The sequence below is a fragment of the Lithobates pipiens genome, unplaced genomic scaffold (assembly GCF_037356315.1).
Source record: "Lithobates pipiens isolate NorthernLeopardFrog02 unplaced genomic scaffold, aLitPip1_a1.2 Scaffold_23, whole genome shotgun sequence".
NCBI lineage: Eukaryota > Metazoa > Chordata > Amphibia > Anura > Ranidae > Lithobates > Lithobates pipiens.
The window spans coordinates 191,405,983-191,430,466 of record NW_027507785.1 but is presented as its reverse complement, the minus strand read 5'-3'; the positions used below and the strand labels follow the sequence as shown (position 1 = coordinate 191,430,466).

Genomic DNA, 24,484 nt, shown 5'->3' with positions numbered 1-24,484 from the left:
CCATTAACCCCATGTAGTCGGACACCTGACGGTCTAGGCGTTCCCTGATGCTGGATCCGGATGACACCTGTCGATGGGTCGGCTGAAACAATGACCTCATATCTGAAGTCACCAACACATCTTCAAACCAGCCTCTTCTTGCAGGCGCTGTTGGATTGGTACCCGCAACTCCTTCTCTGGGAGTGGGAATTGCTCCTCTGCCAGCGCACGCAAAGGCAGAATGCAGCATTTCTCGAAGCAAGGCCTGGAAGTGCTCCATTCTGCCAGCCCTCTGTGACGGCGGTAACATTTCCGCCATTTTGTGTTTGTACCGGGGGTCTAAGTACGTTGCCACCCAGTACTGGTCCTTGACCCTTATGCTTTTTATACGGGGGCCCCTATTAAAACACTGGAGCATGAAGGCCCCCATTTGCAATATAGTGGAAGCGGTGTGGTGGCCTGGCTCCTGCTCATCATCCAGGATAATTTCTCCCTCTTAATTCTCCTCTCCCCATCCATGCACAACAGGGATCCCAGAAAGGTTTAAAGCATGCTCTTCTTGCTCCTCCTCATCCGCCCTGGCACCATCCTCCTCTGACTCCTCTTCAGACACCTGTTGTCGACTTGTCTCAGATAGAGTAGCCCCCCCTGGGAATTCATCCAGCATTGCGACTTCCTCATCTTGCAGCTCCTGCTCCTCCACAGCTTGATCAATGACACAATGCAATGCACGCTCCATAAAGAAGGCATAAGGTACCATGTCACTGATGGTGCCATGGCTGCGACTGACCAGTTTGGTGATCTCCTCAAATGGGTGCAGAAGTCTGCATGCGTCGCACATGAGCAGCCACTGGCGCGGTGAAAAAAAACCCAGCTCCCCAGAACCGGTTCTGCCGCAGAGTTCATACAGGTAGACGTTTACTGCACGTTTCTGCTGGAGCAGCCTATCAAGCATATAGAAGGTTGAGTTCCATCGCGTCGGGCAATCGCAAATAAGACGTCTGACCGGCAGATTGTGTCGCCGCTGAATGTCAGCAAGGCGAGCCATGGCCGTGTAAGATCTTCTGAAATGGGCCGAGATTTTCCTTGCCTCCCGCAAGATGTCCTGGACCCCAGGGTATTTGACAAGGAATCGCTGCATGACCAAGTTTAAGACGTGTGCCATGCATGGCACGTGCGTGATTTTCCCCTGTTTCAATGCGCTAAGCAGATTGGCACCGTTGTCACACACCACTTTACCAACTGTCAAATTGAGCGGTATTAGCCACTGATCTGCCTGTGAACGCAAAGCTGAAAGGAGTGCCGGGCCAGTGTGGCTCTTGGCTTCCAGGCACAACAGACGCAGCACGACATGGCAACGTCTCACCTGGCATGTCGAATAGGTTCTGGGGAGCTTGGGCGGTGCAGCGGAAGAGACGCTAGCAACGGAAAAGGAGGAGTCAGCTGAGGAGGAGAGGGAGGAGGATGGAGTAGGAGGAGGATGAGAAGAAGAGTCAGGCCTGCATGCAATCTGTGGCAGTAAAACCAAATCTACACGGGTGCCACGGGTTACATGCTTGACGGCCGTCAGAAGGTTCACCCAGTGGGCAGTAAAAGTGATATACCTTCCCTACCCGTGTTTGCTAGACCACGTGTCTGTGGTCAGATGTATCTTGGCACCGACACTGTGTGCCAGAGATACATTCACTTGCCACTGAACATGGCCATATAGCTCTGGGATGCCCTTCTCTGAGAAATACTTCCTTCCTGGGAGCTTCCATTGTGGTGTTCCAATGGCCACAAATTTGCGAAAGGCCTCCGAGTCCACCAGTTTATATGGCAGTAGTTGGCGGGCTATGAGTTCTGACAAGCCAGCCGTCAACCGTTGGGCAAGAGGGTTATCCGGCATCATCATTTTTTTACGCTCGAACATTAGGCCCACGGAAGCCTGCCTTTTTAGTAAACTTTTTTTTTGTGTCATTCTTCAATCACTTGGGACAAAAAAAAAAATATTCAATGGGCTCAACATGCCCCTCAGCATTTTCATTGAGGTGTCTACTTTCCAAAATGGGGTCATTTAGGGGGAGTTTGTACTGCCCTGCCATTTTAGCACCTCATGAAATGAGATAGGCAGTCATAAATTAAAAGCTATGTAAATTCCAGAAAATGTACTCTAGTTTGTAGACGCTATAACTTTTGCGCAAACCAATAAATATACGCTTATTGACATTTTTTTTTACTAAAGACATGTGGCTGAAAACATTTTGGCCTAAATGTATGACTAAAATTTAGTTCATTCGATTCTTCTTATAACAATAATTAGAAAATATATATATTTTTAAAAAATTTCAGTCTTTTTCCTTTTATATAGTAAAAAAATAAATATTGCACAGGCAATCAAATACCATCAAAAGAAAGCTCTATTTGTGGTAAGAAAAGGACGCAAATTTTGTTTGGGTACAACATTGCATGACCGCGCAATTACCAGTTAAAGCAGTGCAGTGCAAAATTGTAAAAAGACCTCTGGTCCTTAGGCTGACAATTGGTCCGGGGCTGAAGTGGTTAAAGGAATATTTCACTTTTTTTTCACTTTAAGTGTCATTAAAATCAGTGCTCCTGGAAAAACAGCAGTTTTTAAAACTTTTTTTGCATTGATAAATGCCCCCTGGGGCAGGAATCGGGTCCCCAAACCCTTTTTAGGACAATGACTTGCATATTAGCCTTTAAAATTAGCACTTTTGATTTCAAACGTTCGAGTCCCATAGACTAATGGGGTTCTAAAGTTCGTAAGAATTTTCGGTCCATTTAAAGGTTCTAGTGGAAACCGAAACTTCTTCTCCAAACTGTTTTGCTGTAGAAACAAATTACAAGGTTCTAGCACGTTGGTACCTAGTACCAACTAGAATAGCTAAATTCATCACCACATATTCACCTAATTGTTTTAGAGGATGTGACACGCCAGGTACACATTTCCACATATGGTGGCAATGTCCAGTTGTCAAAGAATTCTGGAAGAACATATTTCTTATGGCCTCTAAAGCTCTGGAAATTGCTATTCCTCCAGATCCTGTTATGGCAATTCTCAATCTTAAACCCACTACTCTCACCCATACCCAATTTCAATTCTTTATTCAACTTAGTACTGCAGCTAAACATAAAATTGCTAAGGCATGGAAGTTTCAAACCCCAATTGTAGCCGAAGCTAAACACAGAATGAACAAAGCACTCATGTACGCTAAGATGACAGCTATTGAAGAAAATAAGATCAATAAATTTTGCAAGATTTGGCAACCATGGATTAAACACTACTTCCCCACCAACTTTGACCAATCCTTGTTACTACCACACTAGGTTATACGGTATATTCACCAATTAATCATGTATATCCACCTTGAGCCAGGACAACACCCTGGGCAACTCCTTCCTTCTATCTTTTCTATCTTTTTTTCCCCCCTTCTGTTATTTTCTTTTTTGTATAAAATAAGGATATTTATTCTTTAGCCTTCCTTCTTACACTGCTTACCTTACATCTAGATAATTCTATTCAGTTTGACTACTTGATTATCATCTTTATTCATACGCCTATTATTTACAAAGTACATAAAATAAACACATTTGTAAGATGGTTCTATACATACCATTATATTGTAAAGCATTTTGAATGTAAGCTATGTATCCATGCATTATATTATTTTATTTTCCTTTGCAAAAACTAAATAAATTTAACAAGAGAAAAAATATGGAAAGAAAAAAAAAAATCAAGCTAGAATCCTTCTACAGGAATAAATCTTTTTATTTTTTGGTTTTAGAGCATCAAGGCTGCCAAACACCAAAGGCCATGTATAGTAGGGTTGGCTGTCTTGTAACGAATCTGTTAGCAGTCTTATAAGTTGCATACAGCATGTTCTGTACATCAGAGGACTTATGTATAATACAGAAATCCTTTAAGTGTAACCTTATAAAAAAAAACGCACTCACCCAATAGAAATGAACAGTAAGGAATAGCTTTAATAAATGTGCAAGGAGTGGGGTTTCCATCTGCATGACTTTATAAAACCAATACGAGACTTTAATGACTTTTTTGAATTTTTGCATGACTGTAAATATAGGTCACTGCACAATGCTTTATTCATTTGTTTCCACTCAAACTTAATCCACACAGTGAAATCAAAACATGTAAACAAATCTGTTTAATGACATAACTAATTTGTGCAGTAATTTCTTCATTCATCATTGTACATATCATATAAAAGTCCATCCTTCAGCTCAAAAACTCCAAGACTCTTTTCCAACAAATGCTTTGTTCACATGGTAACATTTTCTAAATGTATGTGAGTGACATCTTATCTTCACACCACAGATTCTTCTGTTAAAAAAAAACAACAAAGATTAGGCTACACTTGAAGTTGTATTTATGTAATAGAAAATCCCAAAACATGATGAATGTGTACTGTGAATTATAACTCTGTAAATAAGGCTACTTATAGAACACAAATCTTTCCAAACTATTGACCTTGAAAATATTACTTTTTAACCACTTTTCTCCCCCTTCCTTCCCAGGCCAATTTTCAGTGCTGTAACATTTTGAATGACAATTGCGCAGTCATGCAATACTGTACCTATATGAATTTTTTTTAATAATTTTTTTTGCTATAAACAAAAGAAGAGCGACAGTTTGAAAAAAAAACGCAATATTTTTTTACTTTTTACTATATAAAAAATCCCATAACAAAAACAAACAAAAAAAAAATATTTCTTTGTTTCTTCTTCTTCTCAGTTTAGGTCGATATGTATTCTTCTACATATTTTTGGTAAAAAAAATAGCAATAAGCATATATTGATTGGTTTTATGCAAAAGTTATAGCACCTACAAAAGAGGGGATAGATTTATGGCATTTTTATTATTATTACTTTTTTTTAACTAGTAATGGCGGCGATCTGCAATTGTTATCATGGCTTTGACATTGCGGCAGACATATCGGACACTTTTGACACTATTTTGGAACCACATTTATACAGCGATCAGTGCCATAAAAATGCACTGGTTACTGTATAAATGTCACTGGCAGGGAAAGAGTTAACAGTAGGGGATGATCAACGAGTTAAATGTTAGCTAGGGAGTAATTTTAACTGGGGAGGGGGAGGGGACTGACTTGTGGAGAAAACCGATCTGTGTTCATACTTGTATGAACACACAATCTGTCTCCTCTCCCCTGACAGGACATGGATCTGTGTGTTTACACACACAGACCCAAGGTCCTGTTCTGTAATGAGCGATCGCCGGGCATGCGCATTGGCTCCTTGGTGACGTGGCAGGTGTGTGCACCCCCAATACCGCCAGGAAGCCGAGGACGTCATATGAGGCCTGCCCAGGATGGGAGATCCCATCTGCGGACGTCATATGTCTATGGGTGGGTAGGGAAGTGGTTAAATACAAATCTTGAGGAAAAAAAGTAATGTAAATGACAGGGAAGTTGATTTACTAAAGGCAATAACACTGGGCACTGCAAGTACACTTTAGGTGCATTTGTTCTAGAGCTGAGGGGAAGCTCTGATGGTTTTTATCATCACATCATGTACAAACATAAATGCAGTTTTTTTATTTTCCTTGCATGTGATTTATTCTTTGCAAAGCAATGTTTTGCCTCATTTACTAAGCTCTGGCGCAAGTGCACAGTATATTTACCTTTAGTAAATCAATCCCATAATCTTGTTGGCATGATACCAACCACAAAGATGACAGGCCTCTGACCTAGACTCAGTGAGGCTAATTTACTAAAGTATTTGAGATTGTTCACACAATAAAATGTCTGAAGATTTACTTCAATTATTAAATCATGTGCACAATAAATAAGGCTGGCCATACATTGATTTTTTTTTTTTTCGATCAGCCAGTAAACAGAGATTTGCTTTCACATGACTGGATAACTGAAGTGAATCTTCAAACAATTAATACTATGAAAATTCTCAAATACTTTAGCAAATCAGCCTTAGGCCTCATGTACGTAGGCACCTGGGGTATACAACATAAACTTTGGGTATATTTCCCTGCTGAGGAGCCACAGGTGCTAGGTATAGTCATCCATAGAAATCATTAGGTGTGAGCGGCTGTTTGCGGTTATACACAGGTACTTGCATAAACACACGTGTCTGTACTGACCTTTAGCTCATGCAGACTGTCTGTGTTCAGGGCCATATACAGCACTTGTGGCTCTGGGATAAAGAAATAGACCCAGTTTTCATGTTGTACAGCTTGTGTGCATGAGGCCTTACTATGTAACTGTTCTTTTTTATATTAAAAAATGTATTTGATTACCATGATCTTCATGGGCAAAGCACAATGTTATGCATACCTCCCAACCATCCCGGATTGGGCGGGAATTTCCTGCATTCAGATGTTTGTCCCGCTATCCCGCTGTACAGGTTCATTGTTCTGCATAATCACATAATTATGTTGCTTATACTGTACAGTATATCAGCTTGTGGCTAGATAGGACCTGCAGCAGTGTAAACAGCCAGGGATTGGCCAGCCAGCTGGATGTGCACTGTTCAGCTCCGATGACAGATTTTACCTGTCAAATCCAAGCTGTGATGTCGGGTATGGGGTGGGACTGCTACTCAGACCTGCCCTCTCTGTCAAACAACCAGTGTAATGAAAGAGCGGCTCCCATTGTACTTCATTACATGGAGTGCTCCTCTCCCTCCCTATCACATCCTGCACACCACACTTCCCCCTTCCTCCCTTACACAAAACATAGACCCTCCCCTCTAGCATATTGTATCTAAGTCCTGCCCCTCCTTCTATGTCCTTTTCGACATGAGCAGTTTCTGTTAGTACTGTGCACAGGTAGAACACTAGAGGTGAATGTGAGTTGAGTGTATTGTGAAAGGAGGCTGAGCACTGATTGGTTGGTGGGGTATCTGAGTCATTCAAAGGAGGGACTACAGGTCCCAGCATGTCAGCTGCTTTCTGAGGAGGTTTGTGTGTCTGCAACTCTGATGTTTGTGATTGTGCATTCACAATGTACAGTGCTGAGGACATCACTTCCTGGGTATTACATGCTGTGTGAGGTTTCATCTAGGGTTGCCACCTGTCCGGGATTCACCCGGACAGTTCGGGTTTGGAATCATGCGTCCAGGTTTCAGACTGCCTGAAACCCGGACACATTATTCAGACCAGACTATGTCTTCCAGATGCATCTGAATGAGAGGTGCTGACTTTCAATGGGTGAGTGAGCTCACCATCCATCCCTGTCTGTGACTGAAGTCTCCCTCCTTCTCTCGCCTGCCTCTTAGTGAGTACACTAAGGTAATTCAGGGTTCTCAGAGCACCCCTTACATCAGAGTTCCCCTTTATAACCGAGGCCCCAGTGTTCTCCCTTGCATCAGGGTCCTCTCCATACATCATAGTTCTCAGTGCTCCCCCTTAAATCAGGGTCCTCTCCGTACAGCAGAGTTCTCAGTGTTCTCCCTTACATCAGGGTCCTCTCCGTACATTAGAGTTCTCAGTGTTCTCCCTTACATCAGAGTCCTCTCCGTACATCAGAGTTCTCAGTGTACTCCCTTACATCAGTGTCCTCTCCGTACAGCAGAGTTCTCAGTGTTCTCCCTTACATCAGGGTCCTCTCCGTACATCAGAGTTCTCAGTGTTCTCCCTTACATCAGGGTCCTCTCCGTACATCAGAGTTCTCAGTGCTCCCCCTTAAATCAGGGTCCTCTCCGTACAGCAGAGTTCTCAGTGTTCTCCCTTACATCAGTGTCCTCTCCGTACAGCAGAGTTCTCAGTGTTCCCCCTTACATCTGGGTTTCCCAGAGCATCCCTTATGTTAGAGTCCCCAGAGTTCTCCCTTACATCAGAGTCTGCAGAGTCCCCCCTTACAGTTAAAGAGGAACTCTGTGGATTCAGATGTAAAAGGGGAACTCTGTGGACTCTGATGTAAAGGGGACTCTTGTTATTAACTTCATATGAATGTTATTTAATAGCAAAATATATGTATAGTTTATACTATTTAAAAAAAGAATTGCTGTGCGCCGCTAAAGTGTTGGGGTTTGACTTGAAGAAAAGGTGGCAACCCTAGTTTCATCTACTCACTGTGCTGGTGGGAGGGAATGATGTGTCAGGCTGGCCTCCCCCTGAGCTCTATGTATGTATTAGTGAGATCTCTCATTGCAGATATCTCTCTCCAGATTGGATCTGTCCAGTGCATTCTCTGGGGCCTACCCAGGGCCGTCTTTAATATTGATTGGAGCCTGGGCAAAAAATTTCTTGGGGCCCCTCCCCCCATGCAGTTTCACTCTCCACCTGCTCTGAGATATACAATAAATAGCAGCTAGACTCAAATTCAGTTTACAATCATCAGGCAGCTATTGCAATTGGTTGCCAGTGGTTACAGTGTATCATTATCGCTCACTGACTGGTTGCTAGAGGTTACAGTGTATCATTACCACTCACTGACTGGTCGCCAAAGGTACAGCACACATTACGGCTCACTGATTAGTTGCTAGAGATTACAGCACATGATTTCTGCTTGTTGATTGGTTACTAGAGATTACTGTGGATATGACCTCAGGGGGCATTATATACATATCAATGCTGCCGGCCGCCGCTACTTACATATGAATGCCACCGCTATTTACATATGAATTCCAGTAATTTACATGTAAATCATCTGTACACCACAATAGGGCAGAGCTTTAGTAGCAGCACTTCACACTGAGATATCGGGACACAGCAAGGGGCTAAAACCTCAAGGGACAAGGGAATTTAAGCCAGGATATTTGGCAAGTATGAGGCAGCTTCTTTGGGTTCCACAACAATGACAGGGCCCAGGGCAGCTGCCCATTTTGCCCTGCCTTAAAAACGGGCCTGGGCCTCCCTACAGGAGATCTGAGAGAAAATTTAGGCACCTAGGTGTGTCTGGCAGTATAAAGAACCTGTCATCGTCCATTCAGATCAAAGTAACCATCCCTGCACTCTCCTGCCATCTGTCTGTCTTACTAATAATAGTGCTGGGGTTTGTATGTGTCCGTGAGACTATCTTGTGGCACAGCAATTAAACCATATTTTAGAGGTACCATTAAACCTGGGTTTCGTTAAACCACACTATTTAAGCCCCTCCCACTAAGAGTTTGGCCACGCCCACTTTTGCAACAGTGCATGTAGCGCGCTGTTGGTCGATTCCTCCCTCAAGTGTCCCTCATTCTGAAGTTCAAAACTTGGGAGGTATGTGTAAAGTACACAATTTTTTTTTTTTTTAACTAAAGCTGCAAAGTGCAAAATCAGGATCACTTCTGCATGGAACCAATGAGCTTCTAACCCAAGATTGTTCAATTAAGCTTTGGTAATAAAACCTGGAAAAAAAAGTGGGGTATGCCTGTATATGCAATATATTTTTGAAATGATTACAAAATGTTTAATAAATTGCTACTCACCTCTACAAGTAGGATAAGTCAGTGTATATTCTGCTGGTTGTTTTTCAGATTTAGTACATGTTCCAGTCAGTCCACTCGACTTTCTATATCCAGTTTTACATTTAAAGCTGACAGTTTCTCCTTCTTCATAAAAGACCTCATTTTCATGACTTTCATCCAGTTCTAAGAAGTTTTCATCAAGGTCATTCTGGATTATCCGACATGTACCTAAAAAAAACAATTAAAAAAAATATGTTCAGAAAAATGGTAAAAACAAATGTATTTATTTTAAAATATACAGTGCAAGGAAAAAGTATGTAATTTGAACTTTGAAATAACACAACTTTTTTATGCCGTGGCTTGCAGACTACAACACACGTGCTTGTGGCCAAATCCCTGGCCGCTTTGACTTGCAAAGATTTGACATTTCTGGGTAACGTTTTCATAAATGGGACAGATAATAAAACGACTTTGTGTTCTCTCATGCTGCAGTATAAAATATCATGCAATATATGGAACACTATACCAAATGAATTGTACAGAAATCAACTGGAGCAAGAGAAAATACTTGACACTCGTATAATAGATGGGCTACTATCCCCCATATTGTAAACATATATATCTTAACCACTGCTACGTCCCCATACTCCCCCCAGAAAAGGAGACCACACCAAAATTGGAGTAAATAATTGGCCGTAGCAGCCAATTAACTTTTGTTTATTAAATATTCAAATAAATTAACATCAATAAACATAACTGTATAAAAACTGTAATAAAACTGTAGTACCCGTTAACTCCACCCATTGGTCTTTGCAGGAAAAACCCACCACTCTAAACACCATCTCCAATCCGGCACTGCGGTACCTTAAAACTAAAATAGGCCTCCAGCTGACCTGCTGGCTCGGAGACACAAACCACTGACCGCAGTGCACCCGGTAACCACCTTCCAGCTAAAACCACCGTTAGCTGGACCACCACCCACGGGCCCCATATCACCAATGAGTCCCGCCCTCTTCCATAACTGGGGTTTAACCTCCACCCGCAAAGACCAACACCACGCCGCTGCCACGACATCCTGGTATCTGAAATGCAAAGTAGAAACATTAATAACCACAACAAAACCCCCCAAAGATTAGGGAGGGAGGGTGGGAAGTTCTCTCCTCGTGGCCAGACTGATCCTGTGTGTGAAGCCACTCCCCCCTCTGGATGCCTGCTCCTCCGCCCCCTCCCCACATGACCAGAGCCTTCTTTAGTTAACCCCCTATTCCCTCTGTCATGCCGCCCTGCGCTTATTGCTTCTCTTGCTGTGCTCCGGGCTCTCTGGAACTGTGGTTTTAAAGGCAAAAACTGTTCTCAGCCACAGCACTAAAAATTATTACTTGCTCATAGGATGGATGGATGAGAACCAACAGCCTGCATCCATCCATCCAGTGCTCCACACAACCGCTACTGAGTACAACAGCGTTGCTTCATAGGATCTACATACGGATCTCTTCATATTACATGTGAGTGTGATTTTCACTTTTTCTTTAACCACGTCAGCTCCAAAAGGTTTACTTCTGTTCATGACCAGCCAATTTTTTTGGCGATTTGGCACTGCGTTACATTAACTGACAATTGTGCAGTTGTGCGACGTTGTACTCAAATAAAATTATGTCCTTTTTTCCCCACAAATAGAGCGTTCTTTTGGTGGTATTTGATCACCTCTGTAGTTTTTATTTTTTGCACTATAACCACTACAGCCCCGGACCAATAAACACCTTAGCCACTTCAATACCGGGCACTTAAACACCTTCCTGCCCAGACCAATTTTGAGCTTTCAGCGCTGTCGCACTTTGAATGACAATTGCGCGGTCATGCTACACTGTACCCAAATTAAATTTTTATCATTTTTTTCCCACAAATAGAGCTTTCTTTTGGTGGTATTTGATCACCTCTACGGTTTTTATTTTTTGCGCTACAAATAAAAAAATACCGAAAATTTTGAAAAAAAAAATGTTTTTTGTTTCAGTTTCAAAACTTTGTAAATAAGTACGTTTTCTCCTTCACTGATGGGCACTGATGGGCACTGATGGGGCTACACTGATGGGCACTGATGGGCACCAATGAAGTGGCACTGATGAGGTGGCATTGATGGACACTGATAGGCGGCACTGATAGGCGGCACGGATGGGCGACACGGATGGGCGACACGGATGGACACTGATAGGTGGCACAAATTGGCACTGATAGCTGGCACGGATTGGCATGGATAGGCGGCACAGATGGGCATGGATAGGCGGCACAGATGGGCATGGATAGGCGGCACAGATGGGCATGGATAGGCGGCACAGATGGGCATGGGTGGGCACTCATAGGCGGCACAGGTGGGCACTCATAGGCGGCACAGGTGGGCACTCATAGGCGGCACAGGTGGGCACTCATAGGCGGCATTGGTTTTATACTGTACTAATGGATGCCAATCAGTGCCAAACAATAATGCATGCCAATCAGTGATGCCCATTGTGGGCACTGATTGGCATCCATTATGGGCACTGATTGCCATCCATTGTGCTGACCATGGGCATCCCTGGTGGTCTAAGGAGGATTACCTTTTCCCTTTTGGTGTCCCTGGTGGTCCAGTGTGGGCATCCTCGGGGGGGCAGCCGATTGGCTCTCCTCTACTCGCGTCTGACAGACACGAGTGAGGAAAAGCCGATCACCGGCTCTTCCCATTTACACTGTGATCAGCCGTGATTGGACACGGCTGATCACGTGGTAAAGAGTCTCCGTCGGAGACTCTTTACCAAGATCGTAGTTGCCGGGTGTCAGACTGACACCCCGCAACAACGATCACCGCGATGCGCGCCCCCGGGGGTGCGCAGCGGCTCATAATCCTGAGGACATCATATGACGTCCGGTCAGGATTATCAAACCACTTTGCCGCCGTCTATTTCTAATAGGGCGGGCGGCAAGTGGTTAAGGACCAGAGGTCTTTTTCCAATTTCGCACTGCGCGCTTTAACTGGTAATTGCGCGGTCATGCAATATTGCACCCAAACGAAATTTGCGTCCTTTTCTTCCCACAAATAGAGCTTTCTTTTGATGGTATTTGATTGCCTCTGCGATTTTTATTTTTTGCGATATAAATGGAAAAAGAGCGAACATTTTGAAAAAAAAAGATATTTTCTTCTTTTTGTTATAAGAAAAATCAAATAAACGAAATTTTAGTCATACATTGAGGGCAAAATTTATTCAGCCACATGTCTTTAGTAAAAAAAAATTTCAATAAGCGTATATTTTTTGGTTTGCGCAAAAGTTATAGCGTCTACAAACTAGAGTACATTTTCTGGAATTTACACAGCTTTTAATTTATGACTGCCTATCTCATTTCTTGAGGTGCTAAAATGGCAGGGCAGTACAACCCCCCCCCCCCCCAAATGACCCCATTTTGGAAAGTAGACACCCCAAGGAAATTGCTGATGGGTATGTTGAGCCCATTGAATATTTATTTATTTTTTGTCCTAAGGGATTGAATAATGACAAAAAAAAAAAAAATTACAAAAAGTTGTCACTAAATGATATATTGCTCACACATGCCATGGTTATATGTGGAATTGCACCCCAAAATATATTCCGCTACTTCTCCTGAGTATGGGAATATCACATGTGTGGGACTTTTTGGGAGTCTAGTCGCGCACAGCACCCTGAAAACCAATCACCACCTTCAGGATTTCTAAGGGTGCAAATTTTTGATTTCACTCCTCACTACCTATCACAGTTTCGAAGGCCATAAAATGCCAAAATAGCACAAAACCCCCCAAAATGACCCCATTTTGGAAAGTAGACACCCCAAGATATTTACTGAGAGGCATGTTGAGTCCATGGAATATTTTATATTTTGCCACAAGATGCGGGAATATTACAAACTTTTTTTTTTTTGCACAAAGTTGTCACTAAATGATATATTGCTCACACATGCTATGGGCATAAGTCAAATTACACCCCAAAATAAATTCTGCTGCTTCTCCCGAGTACAGGGATACCACATGTGGGGGACTTTTTGGGAGCCTAGCCACGTACGGGACCCCGAATACCAAGCACTGCCTTCCGGATTTAAATATAAAATGCTACCAAAAAAACTGTTAGCGATCGCAGGGATCAGGCCTGACTCTGCGATCGCTGCAGTTATGTGTTTAGTGTTTTGTAAGTGACAGTGATCGATTGATACTGCACTTGGGTGGGCTGGGCAGAGGGGCAAAACGCAGGTGCCAGCAGGTATCTGGGCTGATCCCGCTAACAATGCGTTTTTTTGGAACCCTGAACTGCTGGGGACGCTAGTATAGATCTGATCAGATCAGATATTGATCTGTTCAGATTCTATACCACTACGGGAGGTTTATGCTTTGCGTGTGGGTGTTAGCGGTACTGGCACTAACCTAGCGCTGCCTGGGGCGATGCAGACCCTGACCCTAAAACCTAATTGATATCACCCGCCAGGTGATCAGGGGGTTAAACCTTTATTGGGTAATAAATGGTGGGTGCCCTGATGCTATAAAAAGCAAACTAACCAGAGTCACCCGTAACACTTATACGGTGATCAGTGGTGAAAGGGTTAACTAGGGGCAATCAGGGGGTTCAAAATTTTATTAGGTAGTATATGGGGGTCCCTGGCGCTATATAAAAACCTGATGGGGAACCTAAATAACTAACTGGCTAACCAGCGTCACCAGTGACACTTATACTGTGATCGCTGGTGAAAGGGTTAACTAGGGGCAATCAGGGGGTTAAAACCATTATTGGGTAGTATATCGGGGTACCTAGCGCTATAAAAACCTGGCGGTGAACCTAAAAAAATAACTAGCTACCTAGCGACACTAGTGACACCAATGCAGCGATCAGAAAAATGATCGCTTAGTGACACTGGCAAAAGGGGGTGAAAGGGTTAACTAGGGGCAATCAGGGGGTTAAAACCATTATTGGGTAGTATATCGGGGTACCTAGCGATATAAAAACCTGGCGGTGAACCTAAAAAAATAACTAGCTACCTAGCGACAGTAGCGACACTGATGCAGCGATCAGAAAAATGATCGCTTAGTGACACTGGCAAAAGGGGGTGAAAGGGTTAACTCTTTATTGGGGGGTGATAGGGGGCTATCCTGGACCTAACACTAACTGCTCTGACCTTTTTAACTGTTACAACTGACACTGAATGCATTGATCAGTAAAGAAATGATCAATGCAATCAGTGACACTGACTGGGGGGGGGGGGAGGGGGGATCAGGGGGGGTTTGTGTGCCTGTGTGTACCTACATGTCAGTGTAGTGTTGGTGCACACTTACTTTTAGTCTTCTCCTCGTAGTCCGGTCAAAAAGACCGCCCCGAGGAGAATGACACCACTTCCTCCTTCCTGTGTAAAGAATACACAGTGGGAGGAAGTTCGTCATTGGCCAGGAGCGATCCAGAGGGGGTGGCCAGAAACCAACGGCCATCTCCTCATCACGGATTGCTTCTGCAGCGAACCGGACCGCCGTATCCAGCGGGAGGGGTTCCGATCAGACCCCCCACCCGCTGGAAGGCAGGCACGTACATCTACGTGCTTGTGCCTGCCTGTGCCATTGTGATGACGTACAATGGCAATACGGCGGTCCTTAAGTGGATAAACAAAAAAAGACAGACAATTTAAAAATATATATATTTTTTACTTTGTGCTATAAAACACATCCAATAAATTTTTTTTTAAAAAAATCTAATTTCTTAATCAATTTAGGTCAAAATTGATTCTGCTACATACTGGCATACCCCACTTTTAAGTACACAATGGAGTTTATTTACTAAAGCTGGAAAGTGCAAAATCAGGCTCACTTCTGCATAGAAACCAATGAGCTTCTAACCCCAGCTTGTTCAATTAAGCTTTGGTAATAAAACCTGGAAGCTCATTGGTTTCTATGCAGAAGTGAGCCTGATTATGCACTGCTGATTTTGCACCACTGATAAGCATATACTGATTGGTTTGTACAAAAGTTATAGCATTTACAAACCAGGGTCTCTGATGGTGAGGATGGACTTGGCTGCAGCTGACTCCAGGGCGGGGCCCCCAGGGTCTCCCCACTCACAGTTGGCTCTGGTGGATGGAGAGGAGGCAGCAGTCCAGGGCAACATAGAATAGTCAGGAGGACAAGCCAAAGGTTGGGACAACAAGCAGACAGGGATGGCCAGAAGAACAAGCCAAAGTCGTTACACAGGAATCAAGTATAGAGAACATGGCAAGAATCACCCAGGGAAGCCTTCACACACTTGTTGCTCGGGGAAGGCTGGTTTGCAGTGCATGGGGTAAAATAGTGTTTCCTGTTAGAGGCTGCACCTCAGCCATGATGAGAGAAAATTATTTAAACACACAGGTGTAAAAGCATGGTCCCTAAAACCGATATACAGACCAGAGAGGTAATCAATCAAGGAAAGAAACTGCAGATTCATGACAGTGTGGTGATTTGCTTGGACTGGATGAGTTGATCTTTGAGCTAATTTGCTGAAGACAGCTGTGTGAGCAGTTCCAGGATTGCTATTTTGTATCCCTTCCATCCACCACTGCCCAACTGGGGATTTATGCTCTGAAGGTGCGTTTATCTGACCTTTGTGATAAGGGTCATAGTTTAAGGTTAGAAAATGCCCAAAAGGCAATAAAGGTGGTGGCATTTTCTGAGAAAACCTAATTCTTCACAGACTGCTTTATAGATTGGATTGGTTCACGGACTTGCACTGTGTTTCAGCAATTTATATTATGTTATTCACATTTATATTTGGAGGCGTCCACTTTTTTTATTGCACTTGCTATTTTGTTATTTGTTTGGCGTGTTTGAGCGCTTTCACACATGTGCTAAATTTGAAAGCAGTGGCAGCCGGTGATTTTCTTTGGGGGGACTGCAAACAGTAAACCTCCAACCCCGTCGGTCAGCCAGCAGGTCTGGTGCACTAATCTACAAATAAAATAAACGGATTGGGATTTGTGGTAGGTGTGAAATTGAGACCTTTATTTAAAATCTAAATAAATTCATACACAGTAAAACGTTTTTTCAATATTAAATCCAATAAAGAGAATCCCACTAACACTACAGAGCCCATTGATAATATTCCCCTTCTGTCTACAATAGACGCAGACTCGGATGACCCCTGTTTAACTATTTTAGAAGAATTGTACAATATGAATGAAGACTCCTCCACTAACACTATGCTCTCAGACACTCCCTATTTTACATAATATCAGTTGGATTCACCTCCAGTGAAACATACTCAGTTTCGACCAAAATCCATATTCAAACCCAGCCAGGCCAAAGGCCCATATATACTAAGTTTTTATCAGGTTGTATATGCAGACATAAAATGTCTATGTAAATCTACCTCTTCCACACAGCGTCGTAAAAATAACCTCACCCTCCAAGAATCTACGGCCCTCCAAAAATTAACAAACACCACCTCTATTGTCATTAAAACAGCAGACAAAGGGGGAGGTGTAGTAATCCAAAACCACGATGACTATGTAAATGAAGCAAATAGATTATTGTCCGATAAAAATACATATAAACCCTTGAAAAGCGACCCACTCCCCCTCTTCTATCTAGAAGCTGAAGCACTTATAAAGCAAGGATCATATTATCACTAAAGCAGAAGCCTCTTTCTTATCCAGAACATACTATAATACTCCATATTTTTACCATCTCCCAAAAATACACAAAGACTCCAAGAATCCCTCAGGTAGACCCATTGTAGCCGCAATGGAGAGCATAACCAGCTCTTTCTCCATCTACATTGATCATTTCCTGCAACCTTTGGTGCAAAACTTATCAACCTATATATGCGATGGTACACATTTGTTGGACATTCTAAAAACGTACTCCTGGGAGCCCACTTACCAGTGGGTCTCTCTGGATGTTAACTCCTTGTATACATCCATCCCCCACGATGTTGGCCTCCGAGCGGTAAAACACTTCCTAGCCCTAGACCCATCCCTGAAAACTGCACAAGCAGAGTTCATCTTAGACTCCACAAACTTTTGATGATTTTGTAACCCATTGTAATACCAATAATCTGGGTCTATCTTTCTCATTCGAATCCAGTTCAGATAGTCTACTCTTCCTGGATCTTGAACTCTGTCATACTGACAATAGCATCTTTGCAAGAAACTACATCAAGCCCACTGTAGGAAACTCATATTTACATTTCCAAAGTTGTCATCACCCGAGGTGGATTTCTAATATTCCAAAAAGCCAATTCAATCATCTGAAACAAAATTGTACTCACAATTCAGACTATATGGAACAATGCACTCTGTTCAAAACAAAATTTGAGGACAAAGGCTATCCTTCTATCTTAGTAGAGGAAGCCTTTGCCAAATTCCTGGACACTCAGTCAGAAACAGCCCATGACTTAGCCCTTCAACATGAAACCATAGAGAGCAAACACACTGCCCACTATCAAACTCACACCACTAGATTTATCACCCAATATTACTCTCAACATAAAAAAAATGGAAAGGATCTTCCAAAACCATTGGGGTATCCTTTTGGAAGACCCCTTGCTAAAATCATCAATCACCAATACCCCAAGATTACATACCGTAGAGCCCGAAATGTAAAAAGTTTCATTGCCCCGAGCAAACTAAAATCAACAAACAAAAACTCAGACCGCCCAGGACCTTTCTCGCCCTGAAGGGCATGTATCAATGTAAAAAACTTAAAGCGGTTCTTCACCCTAAAGGGGAAGTTCCGCTAGTATTATCCCTCCCCCCCTCCGGTGCCACAATCGGCACCTTTCGGGGGGGGAGGGGGGTGCAGTTACCTGGATAATCCAGGTAACTGCACCCACTTCCGGCCAGACCGCCGCATGGCACCGCCCACCCCTGCATGGCTCCGCCCCCCGTTGTGTTCTGGGAAGCACTCAGTTCCCAGAGACACAGCGGGGAACCAGCACAGTGCGACTCGCGCATGCGCAGTAGGGAACCGGGCAGTGAAGCCCTCATGCTTCACTTCCCGATTCCCTGACAGAGGATGGCGGCGGTGGCTGCAGCGAGACGAGCGATCGCTCGTCATCTGCCGCCGACATCGCTGGAACCTGGGACAGGTAAGTGTGATATTATTAAAAGTCAGCAGCTGCAATATTAGTAGCTGCTGGCTTTTAATATTTTTTTTTAGGTGCAGCTCCTCTAAGCGCTTGACCTGCAAATTTGTCCATCATCGTCAAAAATCCTTCACCACAAAAAGGTAACACATATCAACTTAAAGAATTTTACAACTGTTCTTCAGAATTCGTAGTATATGCGATCCGTTGCCCCTGCAATTTACTCTACATTGGACGTACCATCCGAACCCTAAGAAAGAGGTTCGGTGAACATCGCAGATCGGTAGAAGGAGACCCTAATCTAACCATCCCACGACATTTTAAAGAACATCATCAAGGTTCCACTGAAGGCATGCAAGTATGGGTGATCGAACAGGTACCTGGATCTTTCCCCCTCGCAGAGCGCTTCAAGCGTCTATGTGAGAGGGAAACCTTCTGGATATATATACGCTTGACACCCTTGCACCTGGGGGCCTCAACAAGAAAATAGAAATAAATTCAGTTGTATAACTAGGGTTGTTACTATGAGAGATACATAATCTTTGTTTACTATCCTTTCCCACTACATCCCCCGTCCCCTCCTTTGTCCCCTTCTGTCCCCCCCATTGTCCCTTTCTTTGTTCCCCCCCCCCCATTTCCCATCCCAATATTATAATAGTAATACTGTAAAAATATTTGACTATTATTAATTTTCACAATTAACTCCACAGGGCTTATCCATCGTAATAAAAAAACCTATTAAAGCTCTCTGTATAACGAATGTGGCTTAAGTACCCCTATATATACTAATCCTTGATAAATCCCCACTGGTATATATTAGTACACATGCATATCTTCTAAAAAAATGTTTTTTTATAAATTATATAGGTTTTATACGCATCTTCTCTCTATATATGCTTCTTTCCATGCGTACTCCTTGCATGTGTATGCAGAGTCGCATATCTGTTGGGCAAAACACTCAGGAGTGACGCACCTTTTAGAACCTCCAGTTCATGTTTGACTTTATATGTGTGTGCGCACATGTACATGTGCGGAGGCCTGTGTATAGGGATGAGCTGAACACCCCCCGGTTCGGTTTGCACCAGAACTTTCGAACGGACCCCAAATTCAAACAAACTTTAGAACCCCATTGACGTCTATGGGACTCGAACGGTCGAAATTAAAAGTGCTAATTTTAACGGCTAATATGCAAGATACTGTCCTAGAAAGGGTTTGGGGACCTGGCTCTTGCCCCAGGGGACATGGGTCAATGCCTAAAATGTTTTTAAAAATGGCCATTTTGGCGGGAGCACCGATTTTAATGACGATTAAAGTGAAAAAAAAAAAGTGAAATATTCCTTTAAATATGGTGCCTGGGGGGGTGTCTGTAGTATGCCTGTGAAGTGTCACGTGTTTCCGTGTTTAGAACAGTCCCTGCACAAAATGACATTAAACGGAAATAACACTATTTAAAACTGCTTGCGGTTTTAATGTTATATCTGGTTCCTGCAATATGGTTGAAAATCATTGAGAAAAATGGCATGGGTAGCCCTCCCTGCCCATTACCAGCCCCTTTAGGTCTTGTACGCATATTAAGGGGAACCCCGTACCCATATTAAAAAAAGGAAATGCGTGTGGCCCCCAGGCCCTATATACTCAGAACAGCAGTATACAGGCGGTGCAAACAAGACAGGGACTGTGTAGGTTTGTTGTGTTAAGTTGAATCTGTTTGTAATTTTCAACTGGTACATTTTTAAAGTGTAGCTCCAGTCAAAAAAACTATTTTAAAGCTTTTTGGAAAACATAGGGAAGGGTTATCACCCCTGTATAATTTGTTTTGTCGTCCATCTTTTTTCATCTCACTTGCTGTTGTCTCCTTCCGTTTGCAAGTAGGAGATGTTTGTAAATTGGATGTTTGAAAGTAGGGGCCTGCCCTATATGCTCTGCAGAAATGGCGGAACAAGGTGTTGGTTTTGCCACAACATTGTAAGCCCTCAAAGTGACTCTTGGTGGGCGCTGGAGCGCCCTGCTGTGAACGATTATATCAAGAATTGTAATTACATGCCATTGTTGAACAGTGGTAGAAAAATTTACCTTTGGTGGTTGTGGTGCTGGTGCCACAACACTATAAGTCCTCACCATTACTCTGGGTGGGCACAGGAAGGGGCCCTCCTGTGAAATATTAGATCAAGAATTGTAATTACATGTCCCTGTTAAACAGGGGCAGAAAAATTTGGCCTTAGGCACTGGTGCCACCACACTGCAACCTCTGCCATATACTCTAGTTTTATTGCAGGAATTAGCCTTGCTGCAAAGCATTGCATCAAAAATTGTACTTAAACGCCCCTGTTAAACAGGGGCAGAAAAATTGGGCTGATGGCATCAACCAGAACCAGAAATGTTCTTCCAACATATCAGCGGAGGAGGAAGAGGATAAATAATCAACATAACAGGACAGTCACTCAGCATCAGCATAGGCAGTCTTGAAGGGATGTGATATTTCAAAAAAAATTATTCGGTTACATCAGCTTCAGGTGCTTGGTAACTGTGGGTGATCCAAGACTGATTCATCTTGATGAAGGTCAGTCGATCAACTGATTCGGTGGACAGGCGCACCTTGTGATTGGTAACAAAGCCACCAGCAGCACTGAAGGTGCGTTCCGAAAGAACGCTGGATACAGGACAGGCCAGTAGCTCAATTGCATACTGTGCAAGCTCTGGCCAGTGATCCATCCTCAAGACCCAGTAAGCCAGAGGATTTTCGGTGGGAAAGGTGTCCAAGTCTAACCTTGCCTCTAGGTATTCTTGCCCCATGTAAATCAGACGCTGGCGATGGGTGCTGGAACCGATCATACCTTGGGGCTGCGGACTAAAAAATTGTCTGAAAGCATCAGTCAGACGGCCACCTTCTCCACCGCTCCTTCTGACCGATGCCTCAGCAACACGTTGTCCAGGACCAGGAGTTTGTAACCTCCCAGTCTCTGGGAACGCGTTGCACAGAGCTTTCTGCAAGGCCTCCCGGAGATGTCTCATCCTCTGCTCCCTCTGCGATGGCAAGATAAGGTCGGCAACCTTACCCTTGTACCGTGGATCAAGGAGAGTGGCCAGCCAGTAATGGTCCCTCTCCTTGATCCGAAGAATACGAGGATCCTTCCGCAGGCTTTGCAGGATCAGGGAGGCCATGCAGCGTAGGTTAGCTGAGGCATTCGGTCCGGAGTCCTCTGGGTCACTAAGGACAATAGGGATGAGCTTCGTGTTCGAGTCGAACGTACGTTCGACTCGAACATTGGCTGTTCGTCCGTTCGGCGAAATCCGAACACTTGGTCCGTTCGCGTCAAAATTCATGTGGCGCTCACGGCCCACAATGCACTGCGATGGCGCAGTGCATTGCTGGCTCATGATTGGCCAAGCATGCACTGTGACCTCGCATGCTTGGCCAATCGCAGCGCCAGCCGCGAGGAGAGCCATGATTGGCCACAGGCAGGATGCCTGTGGCCAATCATAGCTCAGGCTGTGTAGTGCACGCCCCACACTATATAAGGCCGCCATTGAGGCAGCCTCGTGTAGTGTGTTGGCATCTAAAGCAGTGGGTGTTCTGTGTACCTTCAACACAGTACACACCGATCGTTTTTGGCTGATTTCCTATCTTGCTGTTGTGTAGTGGTTATTGTCTGTGCCCTGACCGCAGTATACACCACTATATTCACCTCACCTATATAGCTAGTGATCTATCTTTAATAATAGAGCTTGCAGTCAGTAGTGTTAGGAGATAGTGCGTGCTGTCTGCGTGCTCTGTACCCAGTACATACCGCTATAATCCACCTACATAGCTGTTCTCTATTTGAGCCCAATTGCCATCTGCAGGAGTTATTGGAAGTTGTGTGTGCCTCCAGCACAGCACAGTATACATCTGTATATACCCCTTTATCTCTGCTGTTATCTGGTTATTGTCTGCGTGCCCTGACCGCAGTATACACCCAGCGATATTCACCTCACCTATATAGCTAGTGATCTATCTTTAATAATAAAAAAAGATGGACGAGAAAACAAATTATACAGGGGTGATAACCCTTCCCTATGTTTTCCAAAAAGCTTAAAAATAGTTTTTTTGACTGGAGCTACACTTTAAAAATGTACCAGTTGAAAATTACAAACAGATTCAACTTAACACAACAAACCTACACAGTCCCTGTCTTGTTTGCACCGCCTGTATACTGCTGTTCTGAGTATATAGGGCCTGGGGGCCACACGCATTTCCTTTTTTTAATATGGGTACAGGGTTCCCCTTAATATGCGTACAAGACCCAAATAGGCTGGTAATGGGCAGGGAGGGCTACCCATGCCATTTTTCTGAATGATTTTCAACCATATTGCAGGAACCAGATATAACATTAAAACCGCAAGCAGTTTTAAATGGTGTTATTTCCGTTTAATGTCATTTTGTGCAGGGACTGTTCTAAACACGGGAAACACGTGGCACTTCACAGGCATACTACAGACACCCCCCAGGCACCATATTTACAGGAATATTTCACTTTTTTTTTTCACTTTAATCGTCATTAAAATCAGTGCTCCCACCAAAACGGCCATTTTTAAAAACATTTTAGGCATTGACCCATGTCCCCTGGGGCAGGAGCCAGGTCTCCAAACCCTTTTTAGGACAGTATCTTGCATATTAGCCGTTAAAATTAGCACTTTTCATTTCGAACTTTCGATTCCCATAGACTTCAATGGGGTTCTAACGTTCGTAACGAACGTGGGGTCCGTTCGAAAGTTCTGGTACGAACCAGGGGGTGTTCGGCTCATCCCTAAAGGACAACATGATCCGCAGCTACCTCCTCCCAGCCACGTACAAGTCCATGTGTTTCTTGGGACTGTAAATCATCCCTACAAGACTGCTGCTGCTGCTGCTGCTGATGCTGAGTGCCAGCCTCCACCTCCATGCTGACACAATCATCCTCCTCCTCATCCTCTTCCTGTGTGATGGGTGGCACAGCAGGAACACTGTCTGGATAAAGGGGGCCTTGAGAGGCAAGGAAGCCCTCCTCTTCCTGCCTCTGTTCTGCCTCAAGTGCCCTGTCCATTATTCCACGCAGCGTATGCTCCAAGAGGTGGACAAGAGGTACAGTGTCACTGATGCATGCACTGTCACTGCTCACCATCCTTGCGGCCTCCTCAAACGGTGACAGGACAGTGCATGCATCGCTGATCATGCCCCACTGGCGTGGTGAGAAAAAACCAAGCTCCCCTGACCCTGTCCTGGTGCCGTAGTCGCACAGGTACTCATTGATGGCCCTCTCCTGCGTGTGCAGCCGCTGCAGCATGGCCAATGTTGAGTTCCATCTGGTGGCCATGTCACATATAAGGCGGTTCTTGGGCAGGTTCAACTCCTTTTGGAGCTCAGCCAGCCGAGCACAGGCATTAAATGATCGGCGGAAATGCACACAGACTTTCCTGGCCTGCTTCAGGACATCCTGTAAGCCAGGGTACCTGCCCAAGAACCGCTGCACCACCAGGTTAAGGACGTGAGCTACACAGGGCACATGGGTCAGTTGTCCCTGTCGGAAGGCGGAGAGGAGGTTGGTGCCATTGTCGCAAACCACCATTCCTGGTTTAAGCTGGCGTGGCGTCAACCACCTCTTGGCCTGCCCCTGCAGAGCTGACAAAACATCCGCCCCAGTGTGGCTCCTGTCCCCCAAACAAACCAGCGCAAGCACGGCATGGCATCGTTTTGCCTGCGTACTTGCGTAGCCCCTGGAACGCCTACGGAGCACCGCTGGTTCTGAGGACAGCACGGGAAGAGGCCATGGAGGAAGAAGAAGAGGAGGGGGAGGAGGAGAGAGGTGTGTCACAACCAATAATAGCATTTTGGAGGCGTGGTGGCGGAACAACCTCCAACACTACTGCACCTTGTCCTGCATCCTTCCCAGCTGCCAGAAGAGTGACCCAATGGGCCGTTAAAGACAGGTAACGTCCCTGTCCATGCCTGCTGGACCATGAGTCAGCGGTAATATGCACCTTACTGCTGACCGCCCTGTCCAGTG

At 44.3% G+C, this 24,484-nt stretch overlaps 1 protein-coding gene across 1 annotated transcript in view; it reads right to left on the bottom strand.

Annotated features, from left to right (window-relative positions):
• Nucleotides 1-3,946: 3,946 nt before the first annotated feature.
• Nucleotides 3,947-24,484, bottom strand: part of LOC143928079 (coagulation factor XIII B chain-like) — a 508,518-nt gene continuing 487,980 nt past the window's right edge. The window contains exons 10-11 of the mRNA XM_077452694.1: nucleotides 9,391-9,597; nucleotides 3,947-4,324 (exon numbers count right to left, since the gene is read on the bottom strand). Of these exons, the coding sequence (XP_077308820.1) occupies nucleotides 4,308-4,324; nucleotides 9,391-9,597 (224 nt within the window). The 3' untranslated portion in view covers nucleotides 3,947-4,307. The remainder of the gene's footprint in view (nucleotides 4,325-9,390; nucleotides 9,598-24,484) is intronic.